General features: G+C 42.3%; 1 protein-coding gene across 1 annotated transcript in view; it reads left to right on the plus strand.

Annotated features, from left to right (window-relative positions):
- Positions 1–13,405: 13,405 nt before the first annotated feature.
- The window catches only part of GNPTAB (N-acetylglucosamine-1-phosphate transferase subunits alpha and beta), a 45,323-nt gene continuing 42,735 nt past the window's right edge, over positions 13,406–15,993 (plus strand). Inside the window, exon 1 of the mRNA XM_070947453.1 lies at positions 13,406–13,522. Coding sequence (XP_070803554.1) covers positions 13,406–13,522 — 117 coding nt within the window. The remainder of the gene's footprint in view (positions 13,523–15,993) is intronic.

Here is a 15,993-nt window from a genome sequence, read left to right on the forward strand (position 1 = left end):
GACCAAGCACTATGATTGATACTTCCTGAAATAGGGAAAACTGTCAGCTTAAGGCCCCAAAATATGCCTTTTTTGGACTTCCTTGTTCTCCTACAGGATATAGCCTTCTTTAAAGAGTTGCTGTGCTAGTAGATGGCACCAGCAAATAAGTCTCTAGTTGGAAAGCAAATACATTATAGGTATGCAGAATATAGATCAATTTATTCACACCTGCCCATGTAACAGCTGTTATGAGCAGCTTTATTTTTCTCCTTTGAAGCAGAATTAGTGCAAAGCCCTACAAAATACTTGTATTCTAGTACAGAAAGCAACAACACAATGTTGTTTAAATAAATGTGAGGGAAAAATGTAGCTCTGACTTTGGGATGAGAAGGAATGAAAAAGTTGTTAAGAGGGATTTTTGAGAGATGATTATTGAATTTTTAGGCAGGAAAACTGGCAGGATATCTTTAGGCCACTCATTTATTCTCAACCCAACCCACTTCACAGGGTTGGTGTTGCTGTGTGGAAAATAGGAAGAGGAAGGAATATTATGTACTGTATGTTCACTGTGCTGAGTTATTTATAAAGTAATAAAGGAGGGATAAAAATCAAATCAGATGGTATTAAATTATTTATTTTCATAATGTACTTGCTTGCATTATCTGTGCGTGAGGGTGAAGAGAGAAGGATTACATTTTCTGTCAAATAGATCAGGCCAGCTATAAAGAACCCAGGGATTCTGAAGTAAATATAGACTGGGAAACATCTGCATTTGATGACTGTAGACTCTGCCACAGCCCCACTCCTTTCACCAAGAAAAATACAGGTAGTCCTGTTGGAAGAAATGTCTATCTGGGTTCAGTCCCAAGTGGGGAGAAAGACACTGGAAAGATGGTGGCTGCTTGGAAAGATGGTTTTTAATGGTGGACAGGAACACATGGTTTGAGGTCCTGGGGAAAAAAGGAGGATCACATGCCTTGAAGATCTTGAAGGAAAAAAGGGAAGAGATGCTGACAGAACCTGAGTTTTATACCCTCTCTTGGGCCCCGCCTTGGAGCTTCCTGTTCCTGTACAAGAAATCTATCCCGTTGGCTGTCAGACTCCCAGGGGACGGTGGTCTTAGCTAATTTTGTAGGCTGTCTGTGTCCCAGGCTTGGGTGATGCAATCTCCCCAGGTGCTATGTGGTGAGTTCTGTTGCTAGATGGGTAGAAGGCTAATCCTATCATGTCCTGAGGGCCATGTCTTAATCCCACCACCCTGGAGCTGAAGGGGGGGCAGGGAGCTACAGGCAGCAGCTTTGTCTTTAAAAACATGTTTTTCCTTTTCTCATCCAGGGAAACATAATATTCTGCCTTTTTAATATTTCCTAAAATATTTCATTCTTCTAGGAGAGGGGTAAGTGCTAACCTCCTTCAGTTCTCAATTTACAATTATTTGTTTAGTGACTGGTTGAAGTTACAACAGCACTGAAAAAAGTAACCTATGACCACTTTTCACACTTATGACCGTTGCAGCATCTCCGCTGTCATGTGATCCAAATTCAGAAGCTTGGCAATTGGCATGTATATTAATGATGTATGCAGTGTCCTGGACTCATATGGTCATATTTTGTGCCTTTCTGACAAGCAAAGTCAATGGAAACCAAATTCACTAAAGAGCTATGTTACTAACTTAAGAACTGCAGTGATTCATCTAACAGCTGTCATAAAGAAAGGTTGTAAAAATGGGGCAAAACTCACTTAACAGTCTTGCTTAGCAACAGAAATTTGGGTCTCAGTTGTGGTCGTAAATTGACTACCTGTGTAGAGAAACATGTTTCATATTTCGATTTCTACCTGTTGCTTGTTTTTTTCCTGAAGGGCTATTCAAATCAATAGTATATACTTTTAAAAATATTGGAGTGCACACGTCATAAAAAACTTATAAAATACAGGTTGCATGCATGCAGAATAATCAGAATTAATTTAATCACAGGTCATTCAATTAATCTCATTTTTATTAAACCAAAAATAAACTATGTTGACTGGCTGTGGCACACTAAGCTAATAAAGATAATGCTTTGACCAAAGAACTTTTAACTGGAGAACATATAGTTCAGGGGTGAAATCAAGCAGGTTCTGACAGGTTCTGGAGAACTGGTAGCGGAAATTTTGAGTAGTTTGGAGAACCGGCAATACCACCTCTGGCTGGCCCCAGAGTGAGGTGGGAGTGGAGATTTTGCAATATCCTTCCCCCAGGAGTGGGGAGGGAATGGGGATTTTGCAGTATCCTTCCCCTGCCATGCCCACCACGCCACACCCACAGAACTGGTAGTAAAACAATTTGGATTTCACCACTGATATAGTCCCAACATTTCTTCTACCTGAGACCTCAGTGCTTACCTTATGGGAAGAATCAGGAAGCTCTATTCTACTTTATCAACCAGAGGACAGCATCCCACCTAGACAAGTGAAAGTATGAGCAAAGGTGATGTGAAGTTGAAGTCCCTGAACTCTCTGGTTGACTTTGTAGAGATCCTCCAGATAAAGAATCAGGTGGTACTGAGATGTTCTCTGAGGTAAATGAATCCCACTAAAAGTTAACTCTTTTAGAAATATGCTGTTGGTTGAGGAGAGGATAATAAGCATCGAAGGAGAGACCTACAATTAAGAGTGGTGACATTGCCAAAATTCCTAGAAGAATTATTTTTCAAAAATATATCTAGTGATTACATTGGAAGTTATTCTGGCCCTAGGTTGGTGATGCAATATAGATCTGTAGGTTTTTAATTTATTATATTAGTGCACCACCCAATAATTACAGGTCTTAGATTGTGTACAAATTAAAGATATACAGTTGCAAGAAAAAGGAGCCTGAGTGGCGTAGGAGGCTAATGCCTCCTAAGGCAGCATTTAACATCCAGCTGCCTGCAATTACTGCGAGTTCAATTCTCACCAGGCTCAAGGTCGACTCAGCCTTCCATCCTTTCTAAGGTGGGTAAATTGAGGACCCGGTTTGTGGGGGCAATAAGCTGACTTTGTATAAATATACAAAAGTATGAAGGCTATTGCTTAACGCATTGTAAGCCGCCCCGAGTCTCCGGAGAAGGGCGGCATATAAATCAAATTAAAAAAAAAAAAGTATGTGAACCCCTTGGGATTACGTGGAGTTTTGCATGAATTGGTCATAAAATGTGCTCTGAACTTCATCTAAGTCACAACAATAGAAAAACACAGTCTGCTTAAAATAATACTACACAAACATTAGATGTTGCCATGGTTTAATTGAACATAACATGTAAACATTCACAGTGCAGGGAGGAAAAAGTATGTGAGCCCCTAGCCTAATGACTTCTCCAAGAGCTAATTGGAGCCAGGAGTGAGCCAACCTTGACTCCAATCAGTGTGATGATATTGGATGTGTTGCTGACAGCTGTCCTGCCCTTTAAAAACACACACCTGTTTTGGGTTTACTGGTTTCAAGAAGCACTGTCTGATGTGAACCATGCCTCGCAGAAAAGAGCTCTCAGAAGACCTACGATCAAGATTTGTTGACTTGCATGAAGCTGGAAAGGATTACAAAAGTATCTCCAAAAGCTTTGATGTTCATGTGTCCACGGTAAGACAGACTGTCTACAAATGGAGAAAGTTTAGCACTGTTGCTACTCTCCCTAGGCGTGGTCATCCTATAAAAATGACTGCAAGAGCACAGCGCAGAATGCTTCATGAGGTAAAGTAGAATCCTAGAGTGTCAGCTAAAGACCTACAGAAATCTCTGGCACATGCTAACATTTTTGTTGACCCATCTACAATAAGGAAAACATTAAACAAGAATGGAGTACATGGGAGGACACCATGGAGGAAGCCATTGCTGTCCAAAAAAAAATATTGCAGCATGTTTGAAGTTTGCAAAAGAGCACCTGGATGTTCCACAGCACTACTGGCAAAATACACTGTGGACAGATGAAACCAAAATTGAGTTGTTTGGGAAGAACACACAACACTATGTATGGAGAAAAAAAGGCACAGCACACCAACATCAAAACCTCATCCCCACTGTAAAACATGGCGGAGGGAGCATCATGGTTTGGGGCTGCTTTGCTGCCTCAGGGCCTGGACGGATTGTTGTCATTGATGGGAAAATGAATTCCAGAGTTTATCAAGACATTTTGCAGGAAAACGTACGACCATCTGTCCGCCAACTGAAGCTCCGCAGAGGATGAGTGATGCAACAGGACAATGGCCCAAAGCATACAAGTAATTCAACAAAAAAATGGCTTCAACAGCACAGAATATGCCTTCTGGAGTGGCCCAGTCAGAGTCCTGACCTCAACCCGATTGAAATGCTGTGGCATGACCTTAAGAGAGCGATTCACGCCAGACATCCCAAGAATATTGCTACACTGAAACAGTTTTGTGAAGAGGAGTAGTCCAAAATTACTCCAGATCGTTGTGCAGGACAGATCTGCAACTACAGGAAATGTTTGGTTGAGGTTATTGCTGCCAAAGGAGGGTCAACCAGTTATTAAGTCCAAAGGTTCACATACTTTTTCCTCCCTGCACTGTGAATGTTTACATGTTATGTTCAATTAAACCATGGCAACATCTAATGTTTGTGTAGTATTATTTTAAGCAGACTGTGTTTTTCTATTGTTGTGACTTAGATAAAGTTCAGAGCACATTTTATGACCAATTCATGCAAAACTCCACGTAATCCCAAGGGGTTCACATACTTTTTCTTGCAACTGTAATACTGAACACACAATAAAGCAATAACAACCATCATGAAATCAATGCAGTATAATAGCAACAGATATCTTTTAATCTCATTTGCAAATTTTGTTCAATCTGATCAATCTGATTATACAGAGAACAGTGTGTAAAAAATAATATTAGGCTCCCATAGGTGAGTCCCGCCTTATGACTATATTAATCCTATTGTGATTTTTTTTTCTTTTTTCAGCATCATACAGAAATGACTATTTGGCTAAGTCAGAAAACCATGATTTAAAAAATATGTCTTTAGTTTTGCATGAAAAGAACTACAGAATTGGAAGAGCCTTTAAAGAAAAAAGTCCATTGGACAACCTAGGGAAAATGCAAATAAAAAGCTATGGAAAATAAGCAGCACAAGGAAAGAGCAAGCATATTAATTGGTGCCTTAGGATAGTTTTACTTGTATAGCAAGACCTAAAGTTACTAATCTTTCTGTGGAATGTGCCAAGTTAGTTATTTCATTAATCAGAGTGAGGCAGATATTTCATCTGAAAACATCATCTGTGCCACATGTAATATTTTCCTTGTTAACAATAAGAGCAGTGTTTGTTTAGTTTGGACACAGTTTAGCCAAGGTACTGCAAGTGCAACCAGTTTTATTTCAGTCATGCTCTCACTTTTTTATACAAGCCAAGGTCTCTTATCTGGACTATCTTTACTGTTTGTCATATGCAGTTTATGTCTAAGTCCAAAGTCTTATTTCGATGTAGCATAGCTAACAGCCACCTAAAATAACTTCTCATAGAGTGCTGTAATTATTTTTTTGTAAAACACAACTGAATAGTCATAATATGAATATGTAATACGAACTAGAACCTTAGTGTATAGTTCTATACATTTTACATCTGAAATAACCAATTAATTTCAGTTAAGTTTTACTCTCAGGAATCTCAGTCCAAAAAGGCAAACAACCTGTTGCTTGGTTCAATTCATAATTCATTTATATGTTGCGTTAAATCATAAAATGGTTTCTTTGAACTGGATTTAATATATTGCATGTCATTTGTCACTGTATGTCCTTGGTTTGCAAATCTGGTAAATATTGCCAATTGTGGATTTTTTTTTTAAATATAAAATATGATTAAATAAAACATGGCTTAAAAGTATTGTGTGAATCCAGTCATCATAAACTGAAGTGGATATGTTCTTGTTCTCTTTGTGACTCTCTCTCTCCCTCCCTCCCTCCCTCTCCCTCCCCCCCTCCCTCCCTCTCCCTCCCCCTCCCTCTCTCTCTCTCTCTCTCTCTCTCTCTCTCTCTCTCTCTCTCTGAAAATAATTTAGCTGCTGATTTCACAAGAAATGACTGGGCTGCGTATAACAAAGATATCAAACGTCAAAATAACAATAGCAATAGCACTTAGACTTATATACCGCTTCACAGTGTTTTACCACCCTCTCTAAGAGATTGACAGTGTTGGCATATTACCCCCAACAATCTGGACCCTTATTTTATCAACCTTGGAAGGCTGGAAGGCTGAGTCAACCATGAGCTGGTGAGACTCAACCTGCCAAACTGCAGGCAAAAGAACCCCAATCATTATTAAACAGTTTTTAACAATCATACATTTAAATTAGCAAGGGAGCCACTACTAGATCTCGCCAGTCCTCTGAGATCCCCCAGGGGATTTCTGGAAAGTAAGTAGGGATGGAACTGACCTCACTTCAGGAGGTGGAGAGAATTTATCATGAGGCAGAAGCCACAACAACAAAAGGCCCATTTCTTGAGGCCTACCAAGTGTGATTCCTTAACAGTCCTCCCATTGGGCCCACAATATGCCAATATTGCATGAGGTATGCAGGTGTTGCATCTTCAAATCAATTCTTACCTAATTTTCCTCAGTAATGGAAAAAGTTACAATTTTGCTATGTGATACAATACATGACATTTCAGGGTGGGAGACACCCAAAACTTGTGTCATGTGAAACACCAATTTATGCAGTCAGCAAAATCACTTGTCGCATGTCTGTGAGATTATAAACACAAAAATTGCAGCAGCCTTAAGTCATCCGGTGCATAAATTTATTCAATCAGCAAAATCACTATAAATTTATACACCGGATGACTTAAGGCTGCTAGAATTCATAGGTTTATAATCTCATAGACATGCAAAACTCATGTACACCTACATCTTTAAAAAAAATTAGTATATCTGCCTGGGAGGCTTTAAAGTAGTGTAAAGCTAGAGCTTCCGGTATGACAAGACCTACCCTAAGAATACCCTCCACAGAATGGATGTTTTTTCTTTACAGAATTCGAGTTCATAGTTACTCTTAGTAGCTGTGTTTACAGACAATATACCTAGGCACAAACTAACCAAGAAGACGACTGGAGAAGTTCCTTCATAATATTTTTCCTGGGGACCAACTGGAAGCACTTAAAAGAGGGCTGGTTCAACGAAAGACGGAATACTCACATGTACGTCACCTTGTATATAAATAAATGTAAGACAATCACACTCTGCTCAGGATTTCTCCCAAATTTTCTTTGTCAAATGAACAAAACAAATTCTTTTTTATTAAACTGAATGAGAACTAGAAGCAGAATGTTTCTTTATGGCACTATTCTTAACAAAGAAATGGTCACAATCTGCATAATACATTGCAGTAGAGCCTTTTCTATTGATGCCCCTCTCCTGACTTCCATAAAGCCTAACAGCCTTGCAGGCTGGGTAGTGATTATCTTTTTTTTTTTTTTTTTTTTTTTTGCAGAATGAATTGGTCCTTGTATTTAAATGTTTGCAGTCCTAATTTATGTAGTTATATTGCTATGTTCCTAATGGTTTGTATATTTACCTTGTCTGCTTTTAACTCAAATTATAGGTTTGAGGAAGAGCAGTATGCCCTACTCTGAGTCAGTTTCATAAGAGCTATTTTACCTTTATTGATAAGCCCTATAAATGTAGACATTCATTCATACATACATACATGGGTGGGATTCAGCCAGTTCAGACCGGTTTGGGCAAACTGGATGCTAATTTTACATCTGGTTCACCGAACCGGGAGTTGCAAGGACTGGCTGGCCCTGCCCTCCCCTCCCCTCCCAGGAGTCTCCACAAGGCCCGTTTTGGATGCCAGGTAAGTGCAGGGTCTGCGCGGAGGCTCTGGGAGGGCGAAAAACAAGCCTCACCGAAGTTCTGGAAATGGGTCCATTTCCGGCCTCTGGAGGGCCTCCGGAGCCCAGGGGAGGCCGTTTTCACCCTCCTGGAGGCTTGAGGGAAGCCTCCAGAGCCTGGGGAGGGTGAAAAACAGGTCTTCCGGAAGTCCGGAAATGAGTCCGTTTCTGGCCTCCAGAACCCGGGGGAGGCCGTTTTCACCTTCCTGGAGACTCAAAGAAAACCTCTGGAGCCTAGAGAAAATGTCTCCCCCCACACCTGCCGTGGTACAGGAGGCCAAGTAGTCCACACCCACCATGGCCACGCCCACCCAGCAACCAGGCAGAGAACCGGTGACTTAAAATTTTTGAAACCCATCCCTGCATACATACATACATACATACATACATACATACATACATACGGGATGTAGAACTAAAGCCTCAACCCAAAATGGCCAGAGTTGAGATTGTTTGTTTGTTTGTTTGTTTGTTTATGACATTTACACAGCCTCCCATCTCCCAAATGTGAGCAACATTTAGTTTCCCATGATTGTGATATAATGTGTGTGTCTCTGCCTTATGCTTTTGCTGCCAACATATTTGTCGCAGCAGATATATGTTGTATGTTTTGATTATGTAGTTTTTTTAGCTGGTATAACTCATATATAACAATTCTTGTTAGACACCAATGTACTCTGTAGTAAAGCGAAGAACTATTGAGGCCAGAATTCTGCTTTAATTCAGAAGATTCTTAAAACAAATATAAAACTAAAATGAGAAGTTTTTCTTTTAGGAATATTGGATAAAAAAAATTGAAAAAAGTGGAACTTTGTTATTATATATAGTGACTGTGGTGAGAATCCTATATGCTCACAAATGGAAAGATACATCAATTCCACAATGCAAAAATGGATTAAAAAAAAAAAGATGTTTCTGACAGAGATGCAAAACTAACATTTTTAATCAAAGAAAAGAATTCATCCAGTTTTGTTTCCATTTGAAATCCGCTTCTGGACTTTATGCTTTAAACCAGGGGTGTCAAACTCACATCATCACACCTGTGTCACATGACGTATTGGGACTTTCACTCCCCCTTTGCTAAATTGGGTGTGGGCGTGGCCAGCACGTGACGCATCCCGCCCATGGGCCGGGAGTTTGACACCCCTGTTTTAAACAGACAAAAATGAAACCTTGATTTTAGGTTTTGATAATTGGATCATCATTGGTTGTGACAGAAATGGCTAGTACTTACAAAGCAAAAAGCTGAGGATGTAACTGTATTTTGTATTTTACTACACTGAAAAAAGTTAGAAGTCACTGCTTTTATTCCCTTTTCCTCTTACCTTGCATTCCTTTTCTGCACTTTACCTTCCCTTGTTGTTGGAGAAATGATACCTATTCCCTCATTATCTTTGTTTCTCTTCATAATGTTTATATTACCATAATCTTTAAGACTGGATCAAGTGGCCCTTACTGCAAAAAATGAAATTTCAGTGTGAACTTTAAAGACAGGCCACATTTTAATGAAAGAACCCTCAATTAATATCAATTTCTCGTTGTAATTTTAATTTCCATGCTTAATTTCCCACAAAATGCATTTCAGCTCTTTGTTTCTACTCTACAGCTTTAGCTGTCTCCATTCCTTGTTCTTCTTCCCTCTAGTTAATATTTAGAAAATGTTTGCATTAGCATTTTATAATTGCTTTCATAGCTAAATTTCTATGTTGAACTATGTGGGTGAGATAGTAAATAAGGGAAATGTTTTGGGGTACTATAATTAGAAAAAAACAGCTTCTTTGTGGAAATCCCTCATGTTACAAAATTGTAAAAACTCTAGTAACAGTCAAGAGGTGCATAAAGAAAATTGACCAGATCTAAATAAAAGATAAAATCATAGTCTTCCCCCTACCCTTTCTACTAATTTCAGAACTGGAAAGGAACTTGGGTTACAATGAGCTGATATCATTTTCAGGCAACGATTAATGAGTTTGGCCATTTCTCCCCCATGAAGAGCCTGCTATTTTACCCATACAGTAATTATTTTAATCCCAAACAATACTATAACTTGCATTATGATAAATTGCATTCTTATTTTGTTGAGTTCTATCCTGACCTTACTTTCAATCTTTTATAGAATACTGATGGGTTAGCAGCTCATAAGACAGAAGGATTTGGGTACCCTCTGGTGGCTAGAAGTTTGATAACAGTAATTGTAGAGTGAGAACTTAAAAAGTCTCATGGCTTTACTTTTGACAGTGTTAGAAGAAATATCCTTCTGGTTTTCAGCTCCAAGTGGGGAAAAAGACCCTGGAAACATGGAGACTGCTTGGAAAGATGGTTTAATGGTGGACAGGATCACATGATTTCAGTTCCCGAACAGAAAAGGGGCCGAGATGCAGCAAGTCTCCTGGTTTTATGCCCTCTCTGGCTTTGAACTTCCTGGGGCCCCGAAAGAGTATCCTGATTGGTTGTCAGACTCCCAGGGGGTGGGGGTCTTAGCTAGCCTTGCTGGCTGATGTAATCTTCCCAGGTGCCATGTGGTGAGTTTCTGTTGCTAGATGGGTCCTATTGTGTTGCAGATGATAGTCCATTGACAAAGATGGGAGGGAATTGAGTTTCTGCCTCTGGCCCATAAACAAAGGTGGGGGGGGGCAAGAAGATGGGAGCTGCTTCGTCTTTTAAAACATGCTTCTCCATTTCTCATCCAGGGAAACATAATATTCTGCCTTTTTAATATTTCCTAAAATATTTTATTCTTCTAGGAAAGGGGTGGGTGCTAACTTCCTACAACAGTACACATCTTTTAAAAATCTGTTGGCAGTACTATATTCTATCCATTAACCACAGAAAAGTGGATGATGATGCTTTCTGTCTGTATCTTTGATGCATATCAGTGGTGTCAAACTCAAGGCCCGTGGGCTAGATCCAGCCCATAGGGTGCTTAGATCTGGCCTGTGGGGCCATGTTGGAAACAGTGAAGGACCAGCCTGCAGTACCTCTGCCAGTGAAAATGGAGCTCAGGAGGGTTGAGCATGGCCCTCCCAGGCTCCATTTTCAGCCACAGTGGCCTCTTGCAGCCTTCTGCCAGCGAAAACGGAGTGTTATTTTTGTTTTTGTTATTTTGTTTTTAGTTTGTTTTGCTAGCCCTCTGCCAGGGAAAACAGAGCTTGGGGGGGGGGGGCGCTGCTTTCACTGGCAGAGGGCTAGCAAAACAAACTAAAAACAAAACAAAAGGAGAAATATTTCCCCTTTTGCATTTGAGTATCCAAGAAGGGACAGGAAATGAGAAAGGGAAAGACAAAGAAGGAAAGATGGGAAGAGAGCAAGGAAGGAAAAAGAAGGAAACAGGAGAAGAACAAAGGAGAATGAAGAGGGAAGGAAAAAGAAGAAAAGGAAGAAAGGAAGGAAGGAAGGTTATAATGAGAGGGAGGACCTGAGGGAAGTACTGCTTAGCATTTGGCCACCACAAGTGCCCCCAACATGTGAGCTGACCATGGCCACCCTGGCCACACCCACCCTAGCCACATCCCCCAGGTCAAACACAACCCTGATGCAGCCCTCAATGAAATTGAGATTGACACCCCTGATGTACGGTATATGGGCTGTGCTGGGATGTATTCTGGATTTCCAGGAGGGAGATACTGCATTCCAGAGGGGAAAGGAAACAATGGAGCTTGGAAAGTTTGGTCCACAGGAAGAAGATTAAACCGGCTCCTTCCTAGTTATTCCCAGTGTATATCTACAGTTATGTTAATAGTTGCTTTAATCTGGCAAGGTTCTGTCTATAGATGAAAAATAATACAGGTAACTAGTCATATGTAACTTCATGTGTGTAAACAGAAACAACCAGGTCCACATGTGAAGGGTGGAAAAAGTGCATAGAAAAGCAACTAAGATGATTAAAGGCCTGGAGACTAAAACATATGAAAAACTGTTGCTGGATTTGGCTAGTCTAGAGGAAAGAAGGAGTAAGGGGAACATGATAGCAGTATTCCAGTATCTGAGATGCTGGCACAAAGAGGAGGGGGTCAATTTATTTTCCAAAACACCAGAGGATGGACAAGAAACAACGGGTGAAAACCAGTGGTGAAATTCAAATTTTTTACTACTGGTTCTGTGGGTGTGGCTTGGGGGGCGTGGCATGGGAAGGATACTGCAAAATCTCCATTCCCTCTCAGCTCCTGGTGGAAGGATATTGCAAAATCTCCATTCCCACCCCACTCTGGGGCCAGCCAGAGGTGGCATTTGCTGGTTCTCCAAACTGCTCAAAATTTCTGCTACCGATTCTCCAGAACCTGTCAGAACCTGCTGGATTTCACCCCTGGTGGAAACAAATCAAGCAGAGAAGCAACCTGGAATTAAGGGGAAACTTCCTAACCAGGGAGGACAGTTAACCAGTGGAACAGCTTGCCTTCAGACGTTGTGGGTGCTTCATTGCTGGAGATTTTTCAGAAGAGATTGGATGGTCACTTGTCTGAAATGGTATAGGACAGGGGTCTGCAACCTTAAACACTCAAAGAGCCGTTTGGATTCCTTTCCCACAGGAAAAAAAAAAAAAAAAAACACCGGGAGCCACAAAACCCTTCCTGTGCCTGACTATTTCTTGAGCGGCCACGAAACGAACATATGTAGATGAATTAAATGTTCTCTTTTCTTCTGAAACTTTTCTTTTCTTGGATTTATCTATGGTTGGCCTATGGGGGTGGGATGGGGGGGTATTGAAAAGCTCAATAAATTGCATGCCAGCGGGTGTAGTGGTTGTGACTTATAGTTTGAGTGACAGGGAGCCACAGCAGAGGTGTGAAAGAGCCACATACGGCTCCAGAGCCACAGGTTGCTGACCCCTGGTATAGGATCTGCTGCTTGAGCAGGGGGCTGGACTAGAAGACCTCCAAGGTCCCTTCCAGCTCGATTCTGATTCCTTCACTTTGAACAAAATAGCCTTAAGAGGCCCTTGAGGAGGGGGTGGGGGTGGGGGTGGTAGTACAGTGGTCTAAGGCACCCTGTTAATAAGCTGGTTATTAAGACCAGCTGCCTGCAATTACTGCAGGTTCCAATCTCGCCAAGGCTCAAGGTTGACTCAGCCTTCCATTCTTTCTAAGGTAGGTAAATTGAGGACCCAGTTTGTGGGGGCAATAAGCTGACTTTGTATAAATATACAAAAGGATGAAGGCTATTGCTGAGCACATTGTAAGCCGCCCTGAGTCTCCGGAGAACGGCGGCATATAAATCAAATTAAAAAAAAAAAAAAAAACCCCTCCTCGCAAAACCCCTCAAGCGGCGCCTCTTTCGCTCCCAATCACGAGGCCGGCCAAGACGCCTCACACAACCCATGACCGGATTGCGGCGCCTGGCAAAACCGACCCCCCCCCCCACACACTCCACCCCCGCGCCGAGCAAATCCATCCACTCCCCGCCCACAGGGGGAGGGGGCGGGGCCCGGCTGCCGGAAGCCGCCCGCGCTGGAAGCCTCTGCGATGCGCTTGGGCGACTGCTAGGACGCCGATTGCGGGAAGGGCGGGCGCGAGTGGCGGCGGCGGCGGCTGCAAGGCTGGTGATGGTGCCCGGCGGGCCATGCTGCTGAAGCTCCTGCAGAGGCAGACCTACACCTGTCTGTCCCACAGATATGGGCCCTGCCTTTGCCTTGGAGGCATTGTCCTCCTGATCGTCTCCGCCCTACAGTTCGGCGAGGTAAAAAAAAAAAAAAAAAAAAAAAAAAAAGCGCGATGCCCGGTTGCAACCCCCACCCGCGGTCCGAGCGATGCGCTTCCCGTTTGCCCGCGATCCTGCACGAGGGAGGATCTTCTGCATGTCTTCTCTCGCCTCTTTCCTGGAGGGTTTTTTTTTTTTCCCCTTCTCCTCGTTCTTTTGCGCCGGCCTTCTGTTTCTCAAGCGAGGTTCCTCCTTCAGGCCTCTCCCCCCCTTTGGCTCCGCTCCCCGCCGGGCATTTCAGCCTGGCCTCTCTGGGCCCTTGAAAGGCTTGCACGATTGGCGGAAGCCAGCCAAAACTTCCCCTGTTGGATTTCTCTTTGGCGATCGCTCTTCTAAGACAGGGGTCTCCACCCTTGGCAACTTTAAGACTGGTGGACTTCAACTCCCAGAGTTCCTCAGCCAGCTTTGCTGGCTGAGGAACTCTGGGAGTTGAAGTCCACAAGTCTTAAAGTTGCCAAGGGTGGAGACCCCGGTTCTAAAAGAAACGCAAAGCTCCTGCTGCGGACTTTTATTTTCCTCCGCGGGGCTGAACCTCGGTCGCTTCTCTCCCGTGCCGGAGTCCTTTTCTTTTTCCATTTTCTCTGTCATGTAAAAAATAATAATAATTCCCTACAGTTGTTATTGTCTTTCCTTAATTGCATTAATTCCCTGCTGCTGCTCGCTCTGTGCCTTTTCCCAGGGGAGCAGCCAGCCACCCTGAGGTGACAATACAGGAAAGGCCGTGTGGTGGCAGCTGCCTTAGGGAACTCTGGTTTTTCCCGGCTCCTACTCCTTAAGCCTTCGGCAGTTTTGATCCGGGTAACAGTAACCGAGTTGGAAGGGACCTTGGAGGTCATCTAGTCCAACCTCCTGCTCCTGCGGGAGACCTGTACTAGGGATTCGAACCGCCGACCTTTCTGGCTCAAGTGTTTTATTCACTGAACCACAGATCTGAACTGCAAAAATCCGGTTGACCATTAGATGACAGAAAATGATGAGGTGGGTTTTTTTTTTAAAAAAATTCTCTGTTACAGAATAGTGGCGTAGAGATGAGGAAGCAGTGATGAAAGGACACTATAGGAAGAGTGTGTCTTCTACCGCTGCGGCTCCCGACTTTGTGAGCCGTATTACTCAGTGGCAGTTTGCGCTAGAAAGGGGCATTTTCGGGGATCCCCAGCCTGGAAGCTGCTGTTCTTGCATTCTTCTTGTGAAGGAACCAGGGAAGAGAGAAGAAACATGCCCTGCCTTGTTTCTTTAAATTAAATTTATATGCTGCCCACCTTAGCTGCAAAATTCCAGGCAGCCAGTAGGTGGCACCAAAGAACCTCAAAAATCTCTTAATCCTTTTTATTTGGTTTAAGGCAGGGGTCAGCAACCTTCAGCTCTGGAGCTACATGTGGCTCTTTCATCCCTCTGCTGTGGCTCCCTGTCACTCAAAATATGCGTCACAACCGCCAATGTGTGACACCTGCCGGTACACAATTTATTAAGCTTTTCAACCCTCAGTAGGCCAACCATGGATAAATTCAAGAAAAGAAAAGTTTCAGAAGAAAACAGAACGTTTAATTCAACTACATATGCTGGTTTTGTGGCCACTCAAGAAATAGTCAGGCACTGGAAGGGTTTTGTGGCTCCCAGTGTTTTCTTTTCTGTGGGAAACGGGTCCAAATGGCTCTTTGAGTATTTAAGGTTGCAGACCCCTGGTTTAAGGGGTGCTTGGACTTTTGCAACCTAAAGAGAGGTAGTCTTAAAGCACTTTTAAAGGTGGGGATGGGAGTGGGAAATTTTTCGGAAGGGAATATGCCTATAGGCAATCAAACAGCAGAAGAGAGAACCCACGAAGGGTAAAATATGGTCCTTAGCACTGTTCAGTAACATAAAGACAGATAAATATAAAACAAGCTGGAAATTAGTTGTTTAGAAATTATGGCATGTTGTAATGAAAAAGGCCATATCCCATCTTTCTGACAGAGGAGGTTGACTAAAGAAGATTAGCTGGTGAAATACGTAAAGTAGCCTCATGTGAGTTGTTTCCCTTAAATGCATGGAGGCAAATGGGTGAAAGGTTGAAGGATTTCTGCAAGGGGTAGGCAAACTGTCTCCTCCTGCTCCTCTCATGAACATGGAAACTGATAGTTAGCTAGTTGTTATCAAATGACATTGTTGTTTATAGATAAGCTCCAGGTCCTACTGGATGCTTAGCAGCTTTCATCTGCTGATCACAGAGTGTGTAAACTCCCCTAGTGCTTTATATTCATTTTTATTTTGTGGAATCCTATGGGGTCTTGCTATGGGATTCACAGGTTATTTCAGAATTCATTAATAGGTGTCTGCGGAGGTGGTAAATCAGGACAAATACAACCTGGACACTGCAAGGTAAACCACATGACTTATGTACAAATATCATATCTGATGTCAGAACATGTACAAAAGGTGAAGATTTATGTTATGATATGCTTCTTTTTTTTGTC

This window comes from Pituophis catenifer, unplaced genomic scaffold (assembly GCF_029215685.1).
Source record: "Pituophis catenifer annectens isolate HBS135680 unplaced genomic scaffold, rPitCat1.0.hap2 SCAF_7, whole genome shotgun sequence".
Classification (NCBI taxonomy): Eukaryota; Metazoa; Chordata; class Lepidosauria; order Squamata; family Colubridae; genus Pituophis; species Pituophis catenifer.